Source organism: Carlito syrichta, unplaced genomic scaffold (genome assembly GCF_000164805.1).
Source record: "Carlito syrichta isolate Samal-C Ts95f unplaced genomic scaffold, Tarsius_syrichta-2.0.1 Scaffold98159, whole genome shotgun sequence".
Lineage (NCBI taxonomy): Eukaryota > Metazoa > Chordata > Mammalia > Primates > Tarsiidae > Carlito > Carlito syrichta.
This window is the reverse complement of record NW_007042255.1, coordinates 261,447-278,363: the sequence shown is the minus strand read 5'-3', so window position 1 is coordinate 278,363 and position 16,917 is coordinate 261,447. Positions and strand designations below refer to the sequence as shown.

General features: G+C 42.2%; 1 protein-coding gene across 2 annotated transcripts in view; it reads right to left on the bottom strand.

Annotated features, from left to right (window-relative positions):
* Positions 1-16,917, bottom strand: part of AOAH (acyloxyacyl hydrolase) — a 208,752-nt gene that overhangs the window by 21,905 nt on the left and 169,930 nt on the right. For both annotated transcript variants that reach the window (XM_008063260.1, XM_008063266.2), the window contains 3 exons: positions 15,240-15,276; positions 14,403-14,477; positions 4,216-4,388 (listed from right to left, as the gene is read on the bottom strand). In XM_008063260.1, coding sequence (XP_008061451.1) covers positions 4,216-4,388; positions 14,403-14,477; positions 15,240-15,276 — 285 coding nt within the window. The remainder of the gene's footprint in view (positions 1-4,215; positions 4,389-14,402; positions 14,478-15,239; positions 15,277-16,917) is intronic.

The following is a 16,917-nucleotide window of genomic DNA, read 5'->3' as shown; positions in this document are numbered from 1 at the left end:
AACCAGAGGATGACCCTTGGGACAGCTCCCAGAATGCCTGTGGCTTGCGTCCCCCTCACTGGTTCTCGGCACTTTTGCTGTCAGGAGCTATGTGCCATTTTTCCCAGTGGAGTTGTCTTTTCTCTCTCATTTGATTACAAAAACTCAGTCTTACAGAGTCTTTACCCCAAAGCACAGGTATTTCAGACATATCTATGGGATGACTGCCTTCCTCACAGACTATGATGAGAGGACTCATGGCTGACCAAGCTTGAATTCTCTCAAAAGATCGACATAAGTAGAATCCTAATGTGTAAAGCTTGCTTTCTGGTAATTCCTTACAAAGACAATAAACTCTCACTAAGAATTTTAATGACCAGTATAGATTGTGGAGTGCCCCAGCCCTTGGCAGCCAGTCACTGACTAGGTAGTGACTCACAAATATGGCTGACGAGGAGAGATTCCAGGATGGATTCATCACTCCCTGCTCCCTGGCAGGAATGAGACAGGCACCTATTTTTGTTCTGGGCCTTTAGTACCTGCTAGTTTGATGCTGTGGCCTCTAACCTTTCCTTCACTGAATGATCAGGCTGAGTTCCTGCCTGTCTTGGGGGGAAAGGAGGCAACAGAGAATGTATCGTTGACAGGGGCTCAGCCCTCACTCCTCACCCCTCTGTTCCCTAGATTCTTTCCTGATCCTTAAGAGGTGGTCAAAGTCAAGTCTAGATATTATTATTACCATGTTTCTAGGCTCAAATGCAGAAATAAATGGAACGACTCCCCCTTCTCTTTTGCTTTGCACAAACAGCCCTTAGCACAATGCCCAGGAATGAGACTCCAGCATCTGCCTGTTAACTAAGGTAAGACTGACTCTAGCCTGGGCGGAGCAACCCAACCCTGGAGGTTATTCCAGCATTAATCTTGCTTCACTGGTGGTTCAGATCCAAAGATGGGGTTGAAGTGAGAGCAGAAGAGAGACAACGTGAAGGTAGCACCCCTCCTCCAAGTCTCTCGTCTTATGTGAGTTATGAGCCTTGCCAAAGGAGGAACTGGGAAGCTGAATAAACCCACCTACTTCCCCAGCCTTTCTAGGAAGGACCCTGATGCTTTGTTGAGAAATTTGTAATTTATTTCTCATGGCAACCAGGATAATTTGGGATGTGAATAATTGCTTAAAAATATTAAACAAATTTAGATAGTTTCAATTTTCTTCCCAATTGAATTTTTTCAAAACTAATGATTTTATATAGAACAAACTTGTTCCATCTTTTTCTTTTCTTCTTTTCCTTGTTTTTTGCTGTGAAATGCTAGTATGTGCTTAGTGGTTAGAGAGAGAGAGAGAGAGAGAGAGAGAGAGAGAGAGAGAGAGAGAGAGAGAGAGAAACATACTTGAAGAGGACAAGGAAAAGCCTAGAGTATAGTTTCTCAACCTTGGCCCTCCTGAGAATCTTGGTGGTGGGGACTGTCCTGTTCATTGTAGCTGTTAAGCAACATCTCTGGCCCCTCCCCATTAGATACTAGGGGAACCTGCCTCCCATCCCCAGGTGTGATAAACAGAGGGGTGAGTGAGTTGCCCCACTGGCATAGAGAATCCACAAAAGTGATGATGTGTGCCCCAACTGTCCTTTGCCTTTCTCTCAGTCCATTCCAAATTGCATGAAGTCATCCTTACACACCGTGGTTGAATAAGGTGAATTGCATGGCATAGCTGAAAGCATTAATGGAGGTAGTCTAACTAGAGTTACAGAAAGAGAATGGGATTTGAAATCAGAAAACCCAAAGTTAAGTCCCTGTTGGTGTAATGGACTATGTTGGGACCACACTTTCCCGGTACCCGACTTCCCTTCCTCAAGCATTTCTTAGCATGGGAGGAACTTGGCAATCTTAACAAATGTGATTTCTTAGCATGGGAGGAACTTGGCAATCTTAACAAATGTGTTGGGGCAGTTGTACAATTTTCATATCCAATGACTGAAGGAGGCATTCTTAGCCCAAGTTGCTGTCCTTTATGCATGCAAGGCAGCCCGAATGGAGTGTAGTTCTCCTGTGTGTGACCACCCTATTCTTTCTAAGGGACATAGGCCAAGTTGCATGAACAGGAAGAATATATTCTCCTTAAGTGAGGCTGAATAGCGTTTTGCTTGGATAGTAATCTTTGTGATGCATTTTTTAACAAGAGAAAATTAACTTCACCCTCATTAGGGAGGAGCCTAGAACATGGGTATCTACCCCTATTCCCTGTGTGAAGATACCAGAGCCTTTTGAGAGCTAGTTTAATGACCCGTACTCATTTCTCAAGTGAAGAAGGGTGAATTTCCTGAGGGAGGGGTGTTAGCTTAAACAGGGATTGCAAGAGAACAAGGGAAGCTTTAAAAAGATACTCTCACCGTGCTCAGTGGCTCAGCCTGTAATCCCGTGCTTTGGGAGGCCAAGGTGAGTGGATTGCCTGAGCCCGTGGGTTCGAGACCCACCTGGGCAACTTGGCGAGACCTCATCTCTACAATAAGTCAAAAAATTATCTGGGCATGGGAGCGCACGCCTATAGTTCTAGCTACTTGGAAGGCTGAGGTGGAAGGATCGCTGGAGCCTAGCAGATCGAGGCTGTGGTGGCCAGGAGCGGCCACTGCACTCCAGTCTGGGCGACAGAGTGAGACTCCAAATCAAAAAAAAAAAAGATACTCTCAAAGTTATATACAAAAGGGAAAGCTCCCAATGTAAAATTGTGCTCTCTGCCCCCATCCTTTAAGGAGGACACTAAAGAATGAGCTTCAGGTCTTCCCCTTGGGATTTCTCACCCACCTCCTAAGAAGGTACTTGAACCTCTAGCACAGCTTAGCTTGGGTTGGTCTCAGGAGGTGGGTAGGGTAATACCAGGGGAGGGGAGCCCCTTCTTCATAATTGACTGGTGCAGGTGCTGTCAATAGGTCCCTAGGTTGCTTCTCATAGATGATCATGAGAGAGGACAGACACTAGCACTCCTTATTCCTTCCCTGCTTAATTTTCCTCCTGTGACACTTATTATCCTCCAACATAGTTTTAAGTCTTTCATCCACTGGAATATAAACCTTACGTTGGGCAGAAAGCTATGACTTTTGTGTTCACTGCTGGTTACCCTGTGTTTGGAACAGTGCTGAGCACATAGTGGGCATGTAATAGTTTTTGAAAGGACACTCTCCCCTGAAATACAGAAAGCAGAGCCCTGCTACACCCAGCTTGCATATATAATGAGCTATGCAACATTTGGCAAGCTACCTAACCTTTCTGAGCCTTAGTTGGTGTTTTTTTCATTTATAAAATGGAATTATTATACTTCATGGAAACTATCTCACAGGGTTATCTTAAAGATCAGCAGGGCAGTCCTTCCCAATATGAATTACTACCACTTTTACGTCGTTTGTACAGTATCTGTAATGTTAGAACTACCATTAAAAGTTTCTGGGGAACTTTAAAGCCTTTTAGAGCTATGGACCCTAAGGGAGTTTGGAGCAGGAGTGAGCAGGCTGGAGGACCATGCTCCAGAGAATTCTAACTAGCCACCAGCAGGAACTAAGAAAGAAATCCCTTCCTTTGAGGGCTTTCTGTCTACTATTTGGGCTTTCTTAACTCATTCTGCATTTCACCTTCCATTGGAGGAATTTCTTGATTTAATTTAAATTTATTTTTTTGAGTCAGGGTTTCACTCTGCCTCCCAGGCTGGAGTGCAGTGGCACAATCATGGTTCATGGCAGCCTCAACCTCTTGTGCTCAGGCGATCCTTCCACCTCAGCCTCCCGAGGAGCTGGGAATACAGGCCCACAACACCACACTTGGCTACTTAAGAAAATTTGAAAACAAATTTCTGTAGAGGTGAGGTCTCACTATGTTCCCCAGGCTAGTCTTGAGCTCCTGGGCTCAAGGAGTCCTCCTCTCGCCTTGGCAGCCCAAAGTGCTGAGATTATAGGCATAAGCCACCATGCTTGGCCTGCTTTAAACTCTTTCCTGATTTAAACTCTGTCTCCTAATTTAAACTCTTACCTTTCAATTTGTCCTAATCTTCATTAAATATTTTTGCCCTTTCGGGCTTTAGATCTGATCTTGCCCACTCTGGATAATAATCTTTGGATACTGCACCTGTGGGCTCTTCCCTTCATCAGCTCTGACCCATGTTCTGTGATAGCATTTTGGCATATTTCTGTATGGTATGAACTATATACACATTGACATTGTTAAAGAGTAAAAGTATCTTCAAACTGATACCGAGGGGATGATATCGGTTGTGCAAATTATCCCAGAGAAAGTTTCCATCTGGTAAGCCGTAGAAAATAACATGGCTGCCTTTGGGCAGGTGGGAATTCAGATACTTCAGAGTCTGCATGACCTTGGAGTACAGTTTCTCAGGAGTGGTCATTTCTGGGACTGGGTCAGCCTTCCTGTTGGTAGAAGACACAGAAAATAGATTATAAGAATAGATGCATGCAAGTTGCATGCAGATACAAGATACACCACACACACACACACACACACACACACACACACACACACACACACACGGTTATTAGTGCTACTTGCAAAATATTCCTGGATTTTCACTTTTTTAGCATGTGGTAAAATTGTACTTCCCAACTCCCTTGTGGTTGGGTGGACCATGTGACTGATTCTACTGAGTTGTGAGCAGAGGTGACATGTGTCATGTTTGTTAGTGTTAGCCTCCAGAATGCTCTTTTTCTGTGCCATCGGTAGGGACCATGTTCTAGTACTGCATCACCAACCTGAGTCCTGGAACAGATTCTCACAGTGACTCCTGATGGACAAGTAGTGTGATAGAGAAATAAATGTTCTTGCTTTATGCTACTAAGATTTTAGGGGCTGTTTGTTCCTGTAGCAAAACCTCACCTATCCTGATTTACACACAATTAAAGATAAGAAAGGGGAATGGTATTGCTTACTTGATACTTCAAGATCTGTAACTTGGTCTTTAAAACTCTTCACACGTATTAAGTTAGAGAAATAGAATCTCTTTGAAAAATAAAGTTACATTATATGTCCACACCATATCTCACTTTTTATCCTTCAGTTTCTACACTAAATTTGGACTGTCAAACATTTCCTGATAGACTACTATTCCAGGCTATACACTGCAACAACATTTGCCAACAAACAAGTCCATTTTGCCTCACTGTCTTTATATAGTAGTGTTTGTGTTCTATAGAGGATATTCAAAATTTTAAATTATATTTTCTTATTTCAGAAAAGTTAGTAAAACAGAAAAAGAAAGTGCTGAAAGTAATTATAAGACACATAGACCTAAAATCAAAGCATTTAAGACAAAGGTAGAAGTCATAAGTGAACTGAAAGTGGCAAATCTTTAACACTGATCAAGCATTTACTGAATTTAAGCTGAGTGACTCATTTTCACTTGATTTGAAAATGAGCAGAAATAAGGAATGTACAGAATACTAGGAATACATCATTTGAAGTTATGTTAAAAACTTTGTTTACGTATTTATATGTCTACTGTTTTTCATTTTTTTACATTGACTTTTGTACACATTTTCAGAAACACACTGAAATGAATTAGGATAATAACCCGCATTAACCTGGGAGTAGAATACAGAATTCTCTAAGTTTTTAATCAACACTTTATGTTCAACACTGTCTGTTGTTAATTTAAATAGAATAATGCTATAGATGTGTTTTCTATTTTGCATGCTTAAAACTCCAAACTTACCTAGTGGTCTTATAGTGGGTTAAACAGTGTTCCTTGCCAAGGCCTCAAAAGCAAATGCAGCAAAATAAAAAATTGACAGGACTCAGATTGGTAATGCAGTGTCGAGAACATTGCCCATACCCATGGCAAAGAAATAGAGCATTCTAGAGGTTCTCACGCCACCAAACATGACACACATCACTTCTGCTCACAACTCAGTAGAGACAGTCACATGGTTCACCCATCCACAAGGGAGTTGGGAAGTACAATTATACCATGTACTAGAAAGGCGGAAATTCAGGAATATTTTGCAAGTTGCACTAATAACCATCACGTTGTGTGTGTGTGTGTGCGTGCGCGCGTGTGCGCGTGTGTGTGCATGCGAGTGTGTTGTGTCAAAAACTAAAAAGAGTAAAAAGACAACCCAAGGAACAGGCAAGCTATGCATCTGGCAAAGGCCTAACATCCAGGTTCTATAAGGAACTCAAATGAATTAAAAGGAAACAAATAAACAACCTCATTAAAAAGGGAGCAAAGGACTTGAACAGACACTTCTCAAAGGATGACATACAAGCAGCCAACAAGTACATTAAAAAATACTCAGACTTGTGGATTGCCTGAGCCCGAGTGTTTGAGATCAGCCCAGACAACTTAGTGAGACCTTGTTTCTACAATAAATAAAAAATTAGTCGGGCATGGTAGTGAGTGCCTGTAGTTCTGGCTACTTGGAAGGTTGAGGAGGAAGGATCACCAGAGTCCAACAGGTTGATGCTGGGGTGGCCATGAGTGTGCCAGTGCACTCCAGCCTGGGTGACAGAGTGAGACTCCAACTCAAAAAAACAAAAGCAAAACCAAAAAAACTCAGTCTCATTAATCATCAAAGAAATGTAAATCAAAACTATGGTGAGATACCACCTAACACCAGCAAGGATGGCTATCATTAATAAGTCAAAAAAACCAAAACAAAACACAACAGGTGCTGGTGCAGCTGTGGAGAAAAGGGAACACTTCTACGTTGTTAGTGGGAATTTAAGCTAGTTCAACTTCTGTGGAAAGCAGTGTGGTGATTTCTCAAATAACTAAAAATTGAGCTTCCTGGGAATATACCCAGAGGGACATAAATCACTCTGCAAAAAAAGACACCTACACACACATGTTTATTGCAGCACGATTCACAATAGCAAAAACATGGAGCCAACCCAGATGTCCATCGAAAGTGGACTCAATAAAGAAAATGGGGTACATATACATGATGATGGACACTCCTGAGAGGGAAGGGAGGAAGGCGGGAGGGGGGAATGTGGGAACATACCCAGTACCTGGTCTACTATCAGGGGGAGAGAAGGCCAGCTGGAAGCCCAAACTTCACCTGGATTTTCCTACTTATCCTTAACCTACTTATGTAGGAAATCCTCACTTGTACCCTACAACTCCAAAATACACATACAAATGAAAAAATAAATACTGCCCTCGGACTATGACATGATTTGAAAATAGTCTTTGCTGATGTAGTTAAGATGAGGTCATACTGGGTGAGGAGGGGCCTTACATTCAATGACTACCATCCTTAGCAGAAGAGGAAAGGACACAGACACAACGAGAAAGCCCATGTGAAGTTGGAGGCAGAGATGGGAGCCATGCCGCCACAAGCCAAGGAACGCAGAGGACTGCTGAGGACTGGTGGAAGAGAAAAGGAAGGATTTTCCTCTAGAGCTTTCAGAAGGAGCTTGGCCCTGCAGACACCTTGATTTTGGACCCCTAGCCTCCAGAACTGTGAGAGAATAAATTTCCATGTTTCAAGCCACCCCATATGTGATGCTTTGTTATAGTGGCCCTAGGGAACCTAATATAGATTGCAAACCAGATAAAGTAAGGCCATAGCTCAGAGGCTGGACCTGGGGCATAGGTGATATGGGAAGAGAGGACAGGAAGAGGCTCCCAGGGACATCTACTATTCTCACTTTTAAGGGAGATCCTAAGTGGACATGGCACTGTCTTTTTGGAGGGCAACTTTTCCAAATGTATCCAAATTTGAAGTTGGCTGAATTTTTTACCTCAAGCTTTCACTTTCAGGAAGTTATTCTATACCAACATTTTCACAAATGTGCTGAGATGTATATACAAGTATTGCAATATTGTTTTGAATAGTGTAAAATGGGAAAAACTTTAAAAGCCTAGATATATAAATTATGGCACATCCATGCAATGGAACTCTATACAGTCATTAAAAAGGACAAAATAACTCGATAGAGTTGGTGATTCTACAACATGTAAATGTACTCAATGTCATTGAATTGTTCACTTCAGAATGATTAATTTCACATTATGTGGATTTTACCTCAAAATAAAAAAATAAAAAGAAGGAAGCGATTTATATGTATTCACATAGACAGCTAAAAAGTATTGTTGATTGCAAAGAACAAGTTACAGAGCAGTATGACTAATACTATTTCATTTCAGTGCATATCAATAAGTTTGCAAGTTAGAATTTACATAGAATAATTTGCATATAATTTGCATAGATGCAAATATATCAAACTTCCATGCTTAGAGCAGGATGGTGGGGGTGGGAGGTGATGAGGAGTGATTATGGAGATACTTACATTTCCTAAGTCCTGTATTATTTGAAATTTTCACAATAAATGTTATTTTGTAATTAGAGAAACAATAAACATGAATGATTCCCATATTATTGTTATTCTCCTTTCCAAAGTGAGGAGAAAAACTGTACTCTACCTAAGCTTTAATAGGAAGAACAGAAAACATTGTTTTTTATGTCATTTCCCCTCCACCTATTTCATTTAGTCAAATAAAATCACCTCCCAAACTGGTTTCTATCCAGAAGGTGACAAGGTTGAGCATGGACATGATGGTCACGTGGGTCAATTTGTGACAAGGAACATGTACCCACAGGGAGGAGAAGGTGGAGCAAGTCTAATGTTTGCTGGCAGGGTGGTAGTTGTAGTTGATGCTTCTCCACAATATAAAGGGTTGCTTGGATTTTCTTAAGGGGGGAAAGATACTTGATTTTATGAAACCTCAATGTGTAGAACTGCATGCTACATTCATGTTTCCCATTGCCATGAAATAAAATCATACTACTTTTTGAATAGAAATCTCCGTCACCTGTATAAAAAGCCCCCACAAGGATTGGAGATGAGGTTGCCACCTATGGGGGTGAAGGGTGGGGAGGGGCTGGCTTGATTCCCGTATGCACAGAAGCAGTGCTGGAAGGATCCTGTTTGAAAGGGAGATTGAGGCTGCCTTGTGAGTTTATTCAGATCAAGAGAACCTGCCCAGTGTAGCCACGTTTTATATTTCCTGCGTGTTTGAAGTTCTACAGCCAGAGTGAAATGAAAGGCAGGTTGTGTGTCTATATCCCATCTTCTGTCATTGGTAAAGCTACCACTGTCTATTAACGTTTACCTTGCCACAATTTTTTTTTTCCTGCTGATACAACAGCACTTTGGTACAAGTAATTATGCTGAGCGAATGCTTTCAACTCACAAAAAGGCAAGAGAAATGAAGATGAACAAAGTCTCCCAGACTCCCTATCGAAAGATTATTTTTTGGTAAGAGACACAATCCTAATAATGAACAAATAATCTGAAAGGACACCCACAAATTAAGCAAATATAATCAAAATGGCTAAGTGAAATCAAAATGGAGACCTTGGTATTGCTCATGAAACATTCTCCAGTTGTCTGTTCTAGCATGTATGGTTATATAATATAGACACTTCTGTGGTCACTTATCCTTTAACATGCAAAGCAAAATCAACCAGTTCTTAGTTCAGGCAAAGGCAAAAGAGTCTACATGACTCATGATGGGTCAATCTTTCTGGATACTATAGAAGGTGCCTTCTGACTTCTGTCCCTGAAAAATTCTCAATGTTGTTTTTATCTGTGTATCTTTCTCCTCTGGTGATTTTTGGGGAGGACTTAGCACTAGTATTTGGGGACCAAAGAACCTAGTGGTTTGGGAAATATCTCCTAGATCCCTCTGATATCTGCCAAAGGTGAAATGGGCTGAACTGAAGGTATCTAAACCTTTTCAACTCAGATGACTGGGGCACCCCAGATTTGCCTGCATACTCCAATGCCCTGGCACCCCTCCTCACATACTAGCAAGTTTATCCCAGTCACTCAGAAAATAGGTGAGGGATTGGGAGCAGCCAGGTAAAGACGAGAAACATGAAACCCAGCCTGGAAACACAGTGGTCACACCGAGGAAAGTCATGAGAGAGAATTCAGTGCCTACCATCATGCTGTCACCCATGTCAGGAACACACTGCTGGGCTCAGAACAGATGAAGAGTCTCACCCCTTCATGTGGCTCAGAAGCCAGTCCTGTCCTAGTGAATAGTGTCTGATCATGCAAAATAAGCCTCTTTACTTGGGTGTAGGGCTGGCTATGGTCATTTCATTACCCTAGCACTTGTGCTAGCCAGATTTCATCTGACTGATGTCAGAGAGAGGTGCCCCTTCTCAAGGAAGATAGTGAACAGCCTCTGCAGAAAACCAGCTTCCTAGAACCAGAGCTAAAGCTCAGAGACCAGTCAGTGCTCAGACTGAGTGCTCTGATCTCACTCACAACTAGCATTTGTGTTTTCAAAACATAGATAAAATATTGGGCTTTTATCTATTGACCAACACTTTTATATAGATAAAAGTCTTGGCCTTTTTCTTCCTGCTAGCCAGTTCCAATTACATTGAAGGGTGCCTACCCAACAACCCTCAAAGAGGCATCTTATTTTTTTTTCTCTTTTAAAAAATGGAGACAGGGTCTTGCTGTGTTGCCCAGGCTGGAGTACAGTGATGCAATCATAGCTTACTGCAGCCTCAAACTCCTGGAAGTTGAGGCAGGAGAAGTAATCCTCCTGCCTCAACTTCCCAAGTACATGCCACCACACCCAGCTAATTAAAATTTTTTTTTGTAGAGATGAGGTCTCACTATGTGGTCCAGGTTAGTCTTGAATTCCTGGCCTCAAGTGATCTTCCTGTCTTTACCTCCCGAGTAGCTGGGACAAAGGGGCATCTTGACACAGGCTGGGAATGGGATGAGGATTCCTGTGCATAGATACATTAAAAGTTCCTTAAAAGTGGATGTGGTCTGAAACATGCTGGCTGGTTGGAAATCCCTTATTATTCCCTGTGCCACTCATGTCTCTGACTGAGGAAGCTGGGAGAGAGAGTTCCTCTGAGCAGTAGGAGTTCTGTCCATTCCCTTCCTTGCTGGTTTTTCTACCATCTGAATGTATGGAATGGATTGTTTTTGGCTAGCCCAGGCTCCTTGGGGCCTGTGGCCTACTAGGACCCTGGCTGGCTTCCTCTTAATGCAGCTGGTCAGCTGCTGTGGGTGTAACCTGAAGCACCAGCACTGGTTGGTGGCAAGGGGCCACAGACAACCTGTGTGGGTGGTTTTGGGTCTCTCCATTAGATGAAGAACATACAATTTATGATTTCTATGTCTGCTGTATAAATGGAGCCATGTCCACTTATGCGGTCGGTGTCGGATGCTTGTGTAATTCGATGACCTTGCCAGCAATTACCATGTTCTTTTCAGGGACATCCTGCTGGGATGTTAGGGAAGAGTTGTCACTGGCCTTTATGGTGTGATGTTCTGAGGCCATTCTCCTTTCCCACTGCTGCTCCTGTTACTCCAAGGTTCCTGCTGTTGTAGCTCCCCCACAAATTTCCCTGTTTTCAGGAACGTTCCACCTTCTGTATCACTCACGTTATATGGCTTTTGAGGGCAGTGATGGGAACAGTCCAAGGAAGCGGAGTTAGTTTAAATTAAATTGAGTAGAGTTACAATGAGAAAGCTAGGTTCTCTATGTGACCTCTCTTCTTGAATTCCTGAGGTTCATAGTTGTCTTCCAACATGGCCTTCATTCACTTAACAAGTATTTATTGAATAACTGCACGAGTTTAGAGAATTGAGAAGGAAGTACATGAATGTATTATTTCAGTAGGAGTGAGCCTCATCATAAAAAAAGAAAAGAAGAAAGTCAAGCACATATCCTAAAACTTGTTCCAGGACAGACTTATTATGTAACTCCTTGCTGCTTGAGCTTTTTATAAAATCCCTTTGCTCATTTTGGGAAGTCAACTCCACCTTGACATTCTGGCAGATGGGGAGGTGTAGCTGCCATCTGTCTTTATTTTTTTAACCCCTCCACAGGACATCACAAAGTGGGCACTGCAGGGACATCCCACACTGCCAACTCTGTTATTTCACCCAAATGCTTGCTGCTTCTCTGCCCAGATCCCCAGCAGGGGAGAGGCTGGCACACATCTCTGGCTGATGTCTGCCTGCCCTTTGACATTTTGGCAAAGAAAAAGTAGGACTAGGCTGGAGGGGCCGCTAGGTAAGCGGGTTATGCTGGAAAAGTATAGTTTCAGGGATATTGGTTTTTGGAGTAGTCACAGCCTCTTGCTGCACATGTTAACTCAGTATAACCAGTTTGTGATCTGGCCTTTCCAGGAGGCTATGCTCTGGGGGCTTAGCAGAGTGCTGGCTGGTCTGACCACAGGTTTGTTCTGTTTCATGATGAGGGCTGGGGGTTCAGGTTCAAGGCTTCTCCTTTCATAAGCTCTCTGAGGTCAGGGGCTGTGGTCTTTTTGTCACTGTATCCCAGAGCCTGGCATAGTGCTTGGCTTATCATGGGTGCTCAGCATATGCTTTTAAAAGTCAAGGAGGCCAGCCACAGTGGCTCACACCTGTAATCCCAGCACTTTGGGAGGCTGAAGAAGGTGGATTGCTTGAACCCAGGATTTTGAGACCAGCCTGGGCAACATAGTGAAACCTCATCTCTATAAAAAATAAAAATAAAAAAGTCAGCAGGGTATGGTGGCCTATAGATCCAGTTATTCGGAATGCTGAGGTGGAAGGATCACCTGAGCCCAGGAGGTTGAGGTTGCTGTGAGCGAGGCTTGTCATGATTGTGCCACTGCACTCCAGCCTTGTAATACAATGAGATCATGATCAAAATAAAAATTAAAGCAAACAAAAAAACCAAAAGGTGAATGAGTGAAATAAAGCAAATACGACCAGTGTAGTCTGTAGAAGGAGCATGGAATCTGGTCAGAGAACCTGGTGTGGCTCTTAGCTTTACTGCTCAATAGTAGCATAAAAAGTTCCTTCATCTTGCCAAATCTCAGTTTCTTCTTAAATGCGGACAGTCTTACTTGGCTCTTAGGGCTGCTGGAGGGGATGAAATGATGGAAAGGGTATATATCACTCTTGTCTCATGGTAGACCTTAAGGAGTGTTTGTTATTTACTAGAGAGTCCCAGGTGGTTCGTCACAGAAGCAGAAACCTGAGTCCCCAGCTGACTTGGGTCTCTGAGGAGAGGAGCAAACCAGCCTAAGGTGTGCCAGGGTGGTGTCTGGATCATCATATCTCTGGATCATAGGATGGTATCTTTGCCCTGAAGTCACTTCACTGATGATGTCTACATCTCTTTTGCCATCTGAGTTTTATCTGTGAGGGCAAACACACTTTGACACTCTTGAACTGTGCTTTTAGTCCAGTCTGGGAAAGCCTGGCGAGTGAAGTATGGAAAAACAAAGGGTGGGCAGTGAGCAGGGTGACCTGCTTCTGGCACCACTTGGGCTGGAATCCAACTATGCCATTCATCAATCCTGTTGCCTAGGGCAAGTCATGAACCTCTCTTGGTCTTACTTTTCCGTTTCCTAAAATAGCAGGTGGGTGGCTACTGCTACTGGGGAGTTCCTCAAAATCTTGTCTCCCCCCCCCCCCCGTTTTCTGGCCACAATCACAGATAGCTAGTTGGCATTCACACATGCATGATATTCTTAGGTGTATACACAGATTCTGAGAAACCTGTTGGAATGTTGTGAGAGAACTAACATTTTGAAATCACTACTGATATTAGCAGTTTAGCAAAACCACTTTCTTGCTATGAGCCGTGGGCATGAATAGAATAGGCTGAGTTATGTGCAGTTCTTGGCAAATGTTGTAGGTCTATGCTTCTATGCTGTCTCTTTCACAAGAAAAAGGATGGTAGATCAGAGTATAAGTGAGATAGATTTTTTTATGGGGTAACTGTGCTTTTGGCTTCTTTTATTTAAAAAGCCATCATCCCAATCTTGGATTCTTGGTCAGTAATAGCATATTTCTTGTGATATAACTCATAACAGATCCATGCATACCCATTTATTGCAACATCAGAGTTGAGGATTAATAGATCAGGTATTTTTATTTTATTTTAATTTATATTATTATTTTTTGAGTTGGGGTCTAACTCTATCACCCAGGCTGCAGTGCAGTGACATGATTATGGCTCACTATGGCCTCCATCTCCTGAGCTCAGGTAATCCTTCAACCTTAGTGTCCCAAGAAGCTGGGACTACAGGTGTGTACCATCAAACCTGGCTAATTTAAAAATTTTTTTTTGTAGAGACAAAGTCACGCTATGTTGCCCAGCCTGATCTTGAATTCCTGGGCTCAAGCGATCCTCCTGCCTTGGCCTCCCAAAGTGCTGGGATTGCAGGAGTGAGTCACTGTGCCTGGACGGATCAGGTATTTTTAAAAGGGGACTTTAGCTTCACAGGTTGGTTCTGTTAATTTCACATGTGTCTAGGACTTGCTTCTAAGATACAGAAAATCAATTCAGCAGTAGCCTACTATGATGGAGTAGAGTTAATGTAGACGGGGGTGGGGAAGATGCGAAAACTCACAAAGAATTTTGAAAATCTTTCTCAATAACTCACCCATTGCAGACATCATTTCCAATCATGGCATATATAACAATGGCTGGCTGGTCCAACAGCTGGTTCCTAGATAAGCTAAAAAGTCATAGACAGAATATGAATGTCAGGCACTTGAGCATCAACTATGCAACCAGTGATACAGGCTAGGCCTGTGAAAAAAATCTTTGTACGACCACTTTCTTGGTACATGTTTTGCTATTTTTCTTTCATTCCAGTATAGCCAACCATCAGTCCCATTTCCCCATTTCTTCTCTACACTCATTATCCCACTTTCCTATTAAGGAAAGGCCACATAACTGCATAGAATGGGAAAGAGTGGGATGAGCTCCTAGGAAATAGACACACTACCATCCTCTTGGCATATTTCACAGGAATTGTTGTCAATAAGCACAGGCAAATTGTTGGGTTACTAATGTCCAGGTTCATAGGACATTCTGACAGCTGTGGATTTGTGGTCGACTTTGGAAAAGCAAGGACTTCCTGAAGCTTCTGTTCAGGGCACCCAGAGCCTCAATTCAGAATTTTAAGCCCCAAATGAGCATAAAAGTTTTCTCATTCACAAAGTATGAATATGATATCATCCTTTTGCCTTTTCAGTTACTTCTGTCAGACCTAAGTTTTACCCATTTTGTATGCATTTTTATAATCATATTTTGAGAACATATGCAAATTAATCACTTCCTATGCTCACTGGCCTAAGGAGTGATATTCCAGTGTTTGGATAGTGACTAATAAGCTATTTATGCTCAGTAAAAACGATTATGAGGTAACAACAGAGTTTTCATTCCTATTTCAAAATAAGAAAACAAATTTAGAAACAACTTATCTTCCACTTACCTTTCTATAAATTTTTCCAGGCGTTGGGAAGATGCACCTGAGTAATTAAGAAAATAATTAAAGTTAGTGAGTTCAATTTCACACTATCAATTTAAGAGTCTGATGGACTGAAGTCATGCAAGAAGCATTATCGTACAGTCAGAGGCTGTCCAGACCAGCATGTTGATGGAAATAACTTGCTTCTGGTCAATTTCTCTAACGTTTAATCCTGGAACTCTCCTTAAGGGCTTTTCTGTTTACTTGGCACTCTATTAACATAGCCACAATTTCTTTGGATTTGTGGGTCTCAAGACATTTTCTAAGCATGAAAGAGTTAACTTTCTAGTAGATGTGAGAAAAGGCATTTATCTACCCCAAGAGACAAATGATCCAAGATATTATGGAATGAGTTGAAGATCAGAAGAACAGTGAAAATGATTCTTTAAGAATTACTATCTCCCTGGAGGGCTCTGTGTAATTTGCTCCTGGTATCCCTGTTCACTTCTGAGGCTCCTTCAGGCTGCCTGGCCAGTGCAAGTTTCAGTTGTAGAGTTGATATATTTCAACTTCTGTAATATGCATGACCATTCTCCCTTACTCCTTGTTACCACCTATATATATATCTCTCTGATATAAAAATCATATTTATTGAATACTTAGTTTATGCTAGGTATTGTTAAACACTTATGAGCTCATTGAAGACTTAGTACAACTGTGTGAGATAGGCATTATACTAATACTATTTTCTAGATGAGGAAACTGAGGTTCACTTAAGAGACTTGCCCAAGGCCATACAACTATGAATTTGAAGGACTGCAGTTCTTTTTATTTTTTTGAGTTAGAGTCTCACTCTGTCACCAGGATGGAGTGCAGTGGCATGATCACAGCTCACTGCAGCCATGATTTCCTGGGCTCAGGTGATTCTTCTGTCTTAGCCTCCTGCGTAGCTAGGATAGAGGTGCGTGTCACCATGCTTGGCTAATTTTTCAATTTTTTGTAGCGATGAGGTCTTGCTATGTTTCTCAGGCTGGTAAGACTCCTGGACTCAAGCAATCCTCCCGCCTCGGCTTCTTAAAGTACTGGGGTTACAGGTGTGAGCCATCACACCTGGCCAGGACTGCAGTTTTAAGCAATCCCTTCCATCTGCGATGCTAAACTCTGGATTCCTGTCAGATGCTGCTCCTTCAAGCTGAAGCCTAGAAAGAGTGAACTCAATCAGTCTTACTACCTTTTTGTCTTTAGGAGGCTGGTCTGCTAGTAATGAGTGAGTAATCCTCAAGCGGGTGGTGCAACCTCAGCGGGTGGTGCAACTCAGATGGGAGTTGGAGAAACAACATCCAGTTGCTTCTTACCATAGATGGATTCTATAACTTCCAGCTTTGGAAGCTTGGGAGGAAGAGGCAATTTTTCGTGTGTGTCATTTTGCCACTTTTATTGATATTAACCAAAATATTAGAGAAGCAAGTCTTGCACACTATAATAGGGTAAAAAATATTGAAATACAATTCAAAATAATCATTGATAGTTTAAAAAAATAGTCCTATAGAATAGTAACACTTCAAAATGAAGCACATCACTGGTGAGTCAAGTATGTTCTCTGCAGGCAATCCAGTGCATTTTAGGACAAAAAATTAGTCCCTTTAAGAATCCTTGACGGGCGAGCCGGGCGCGCGGGCGGCCAGCGCGGCCACAGCAGCCA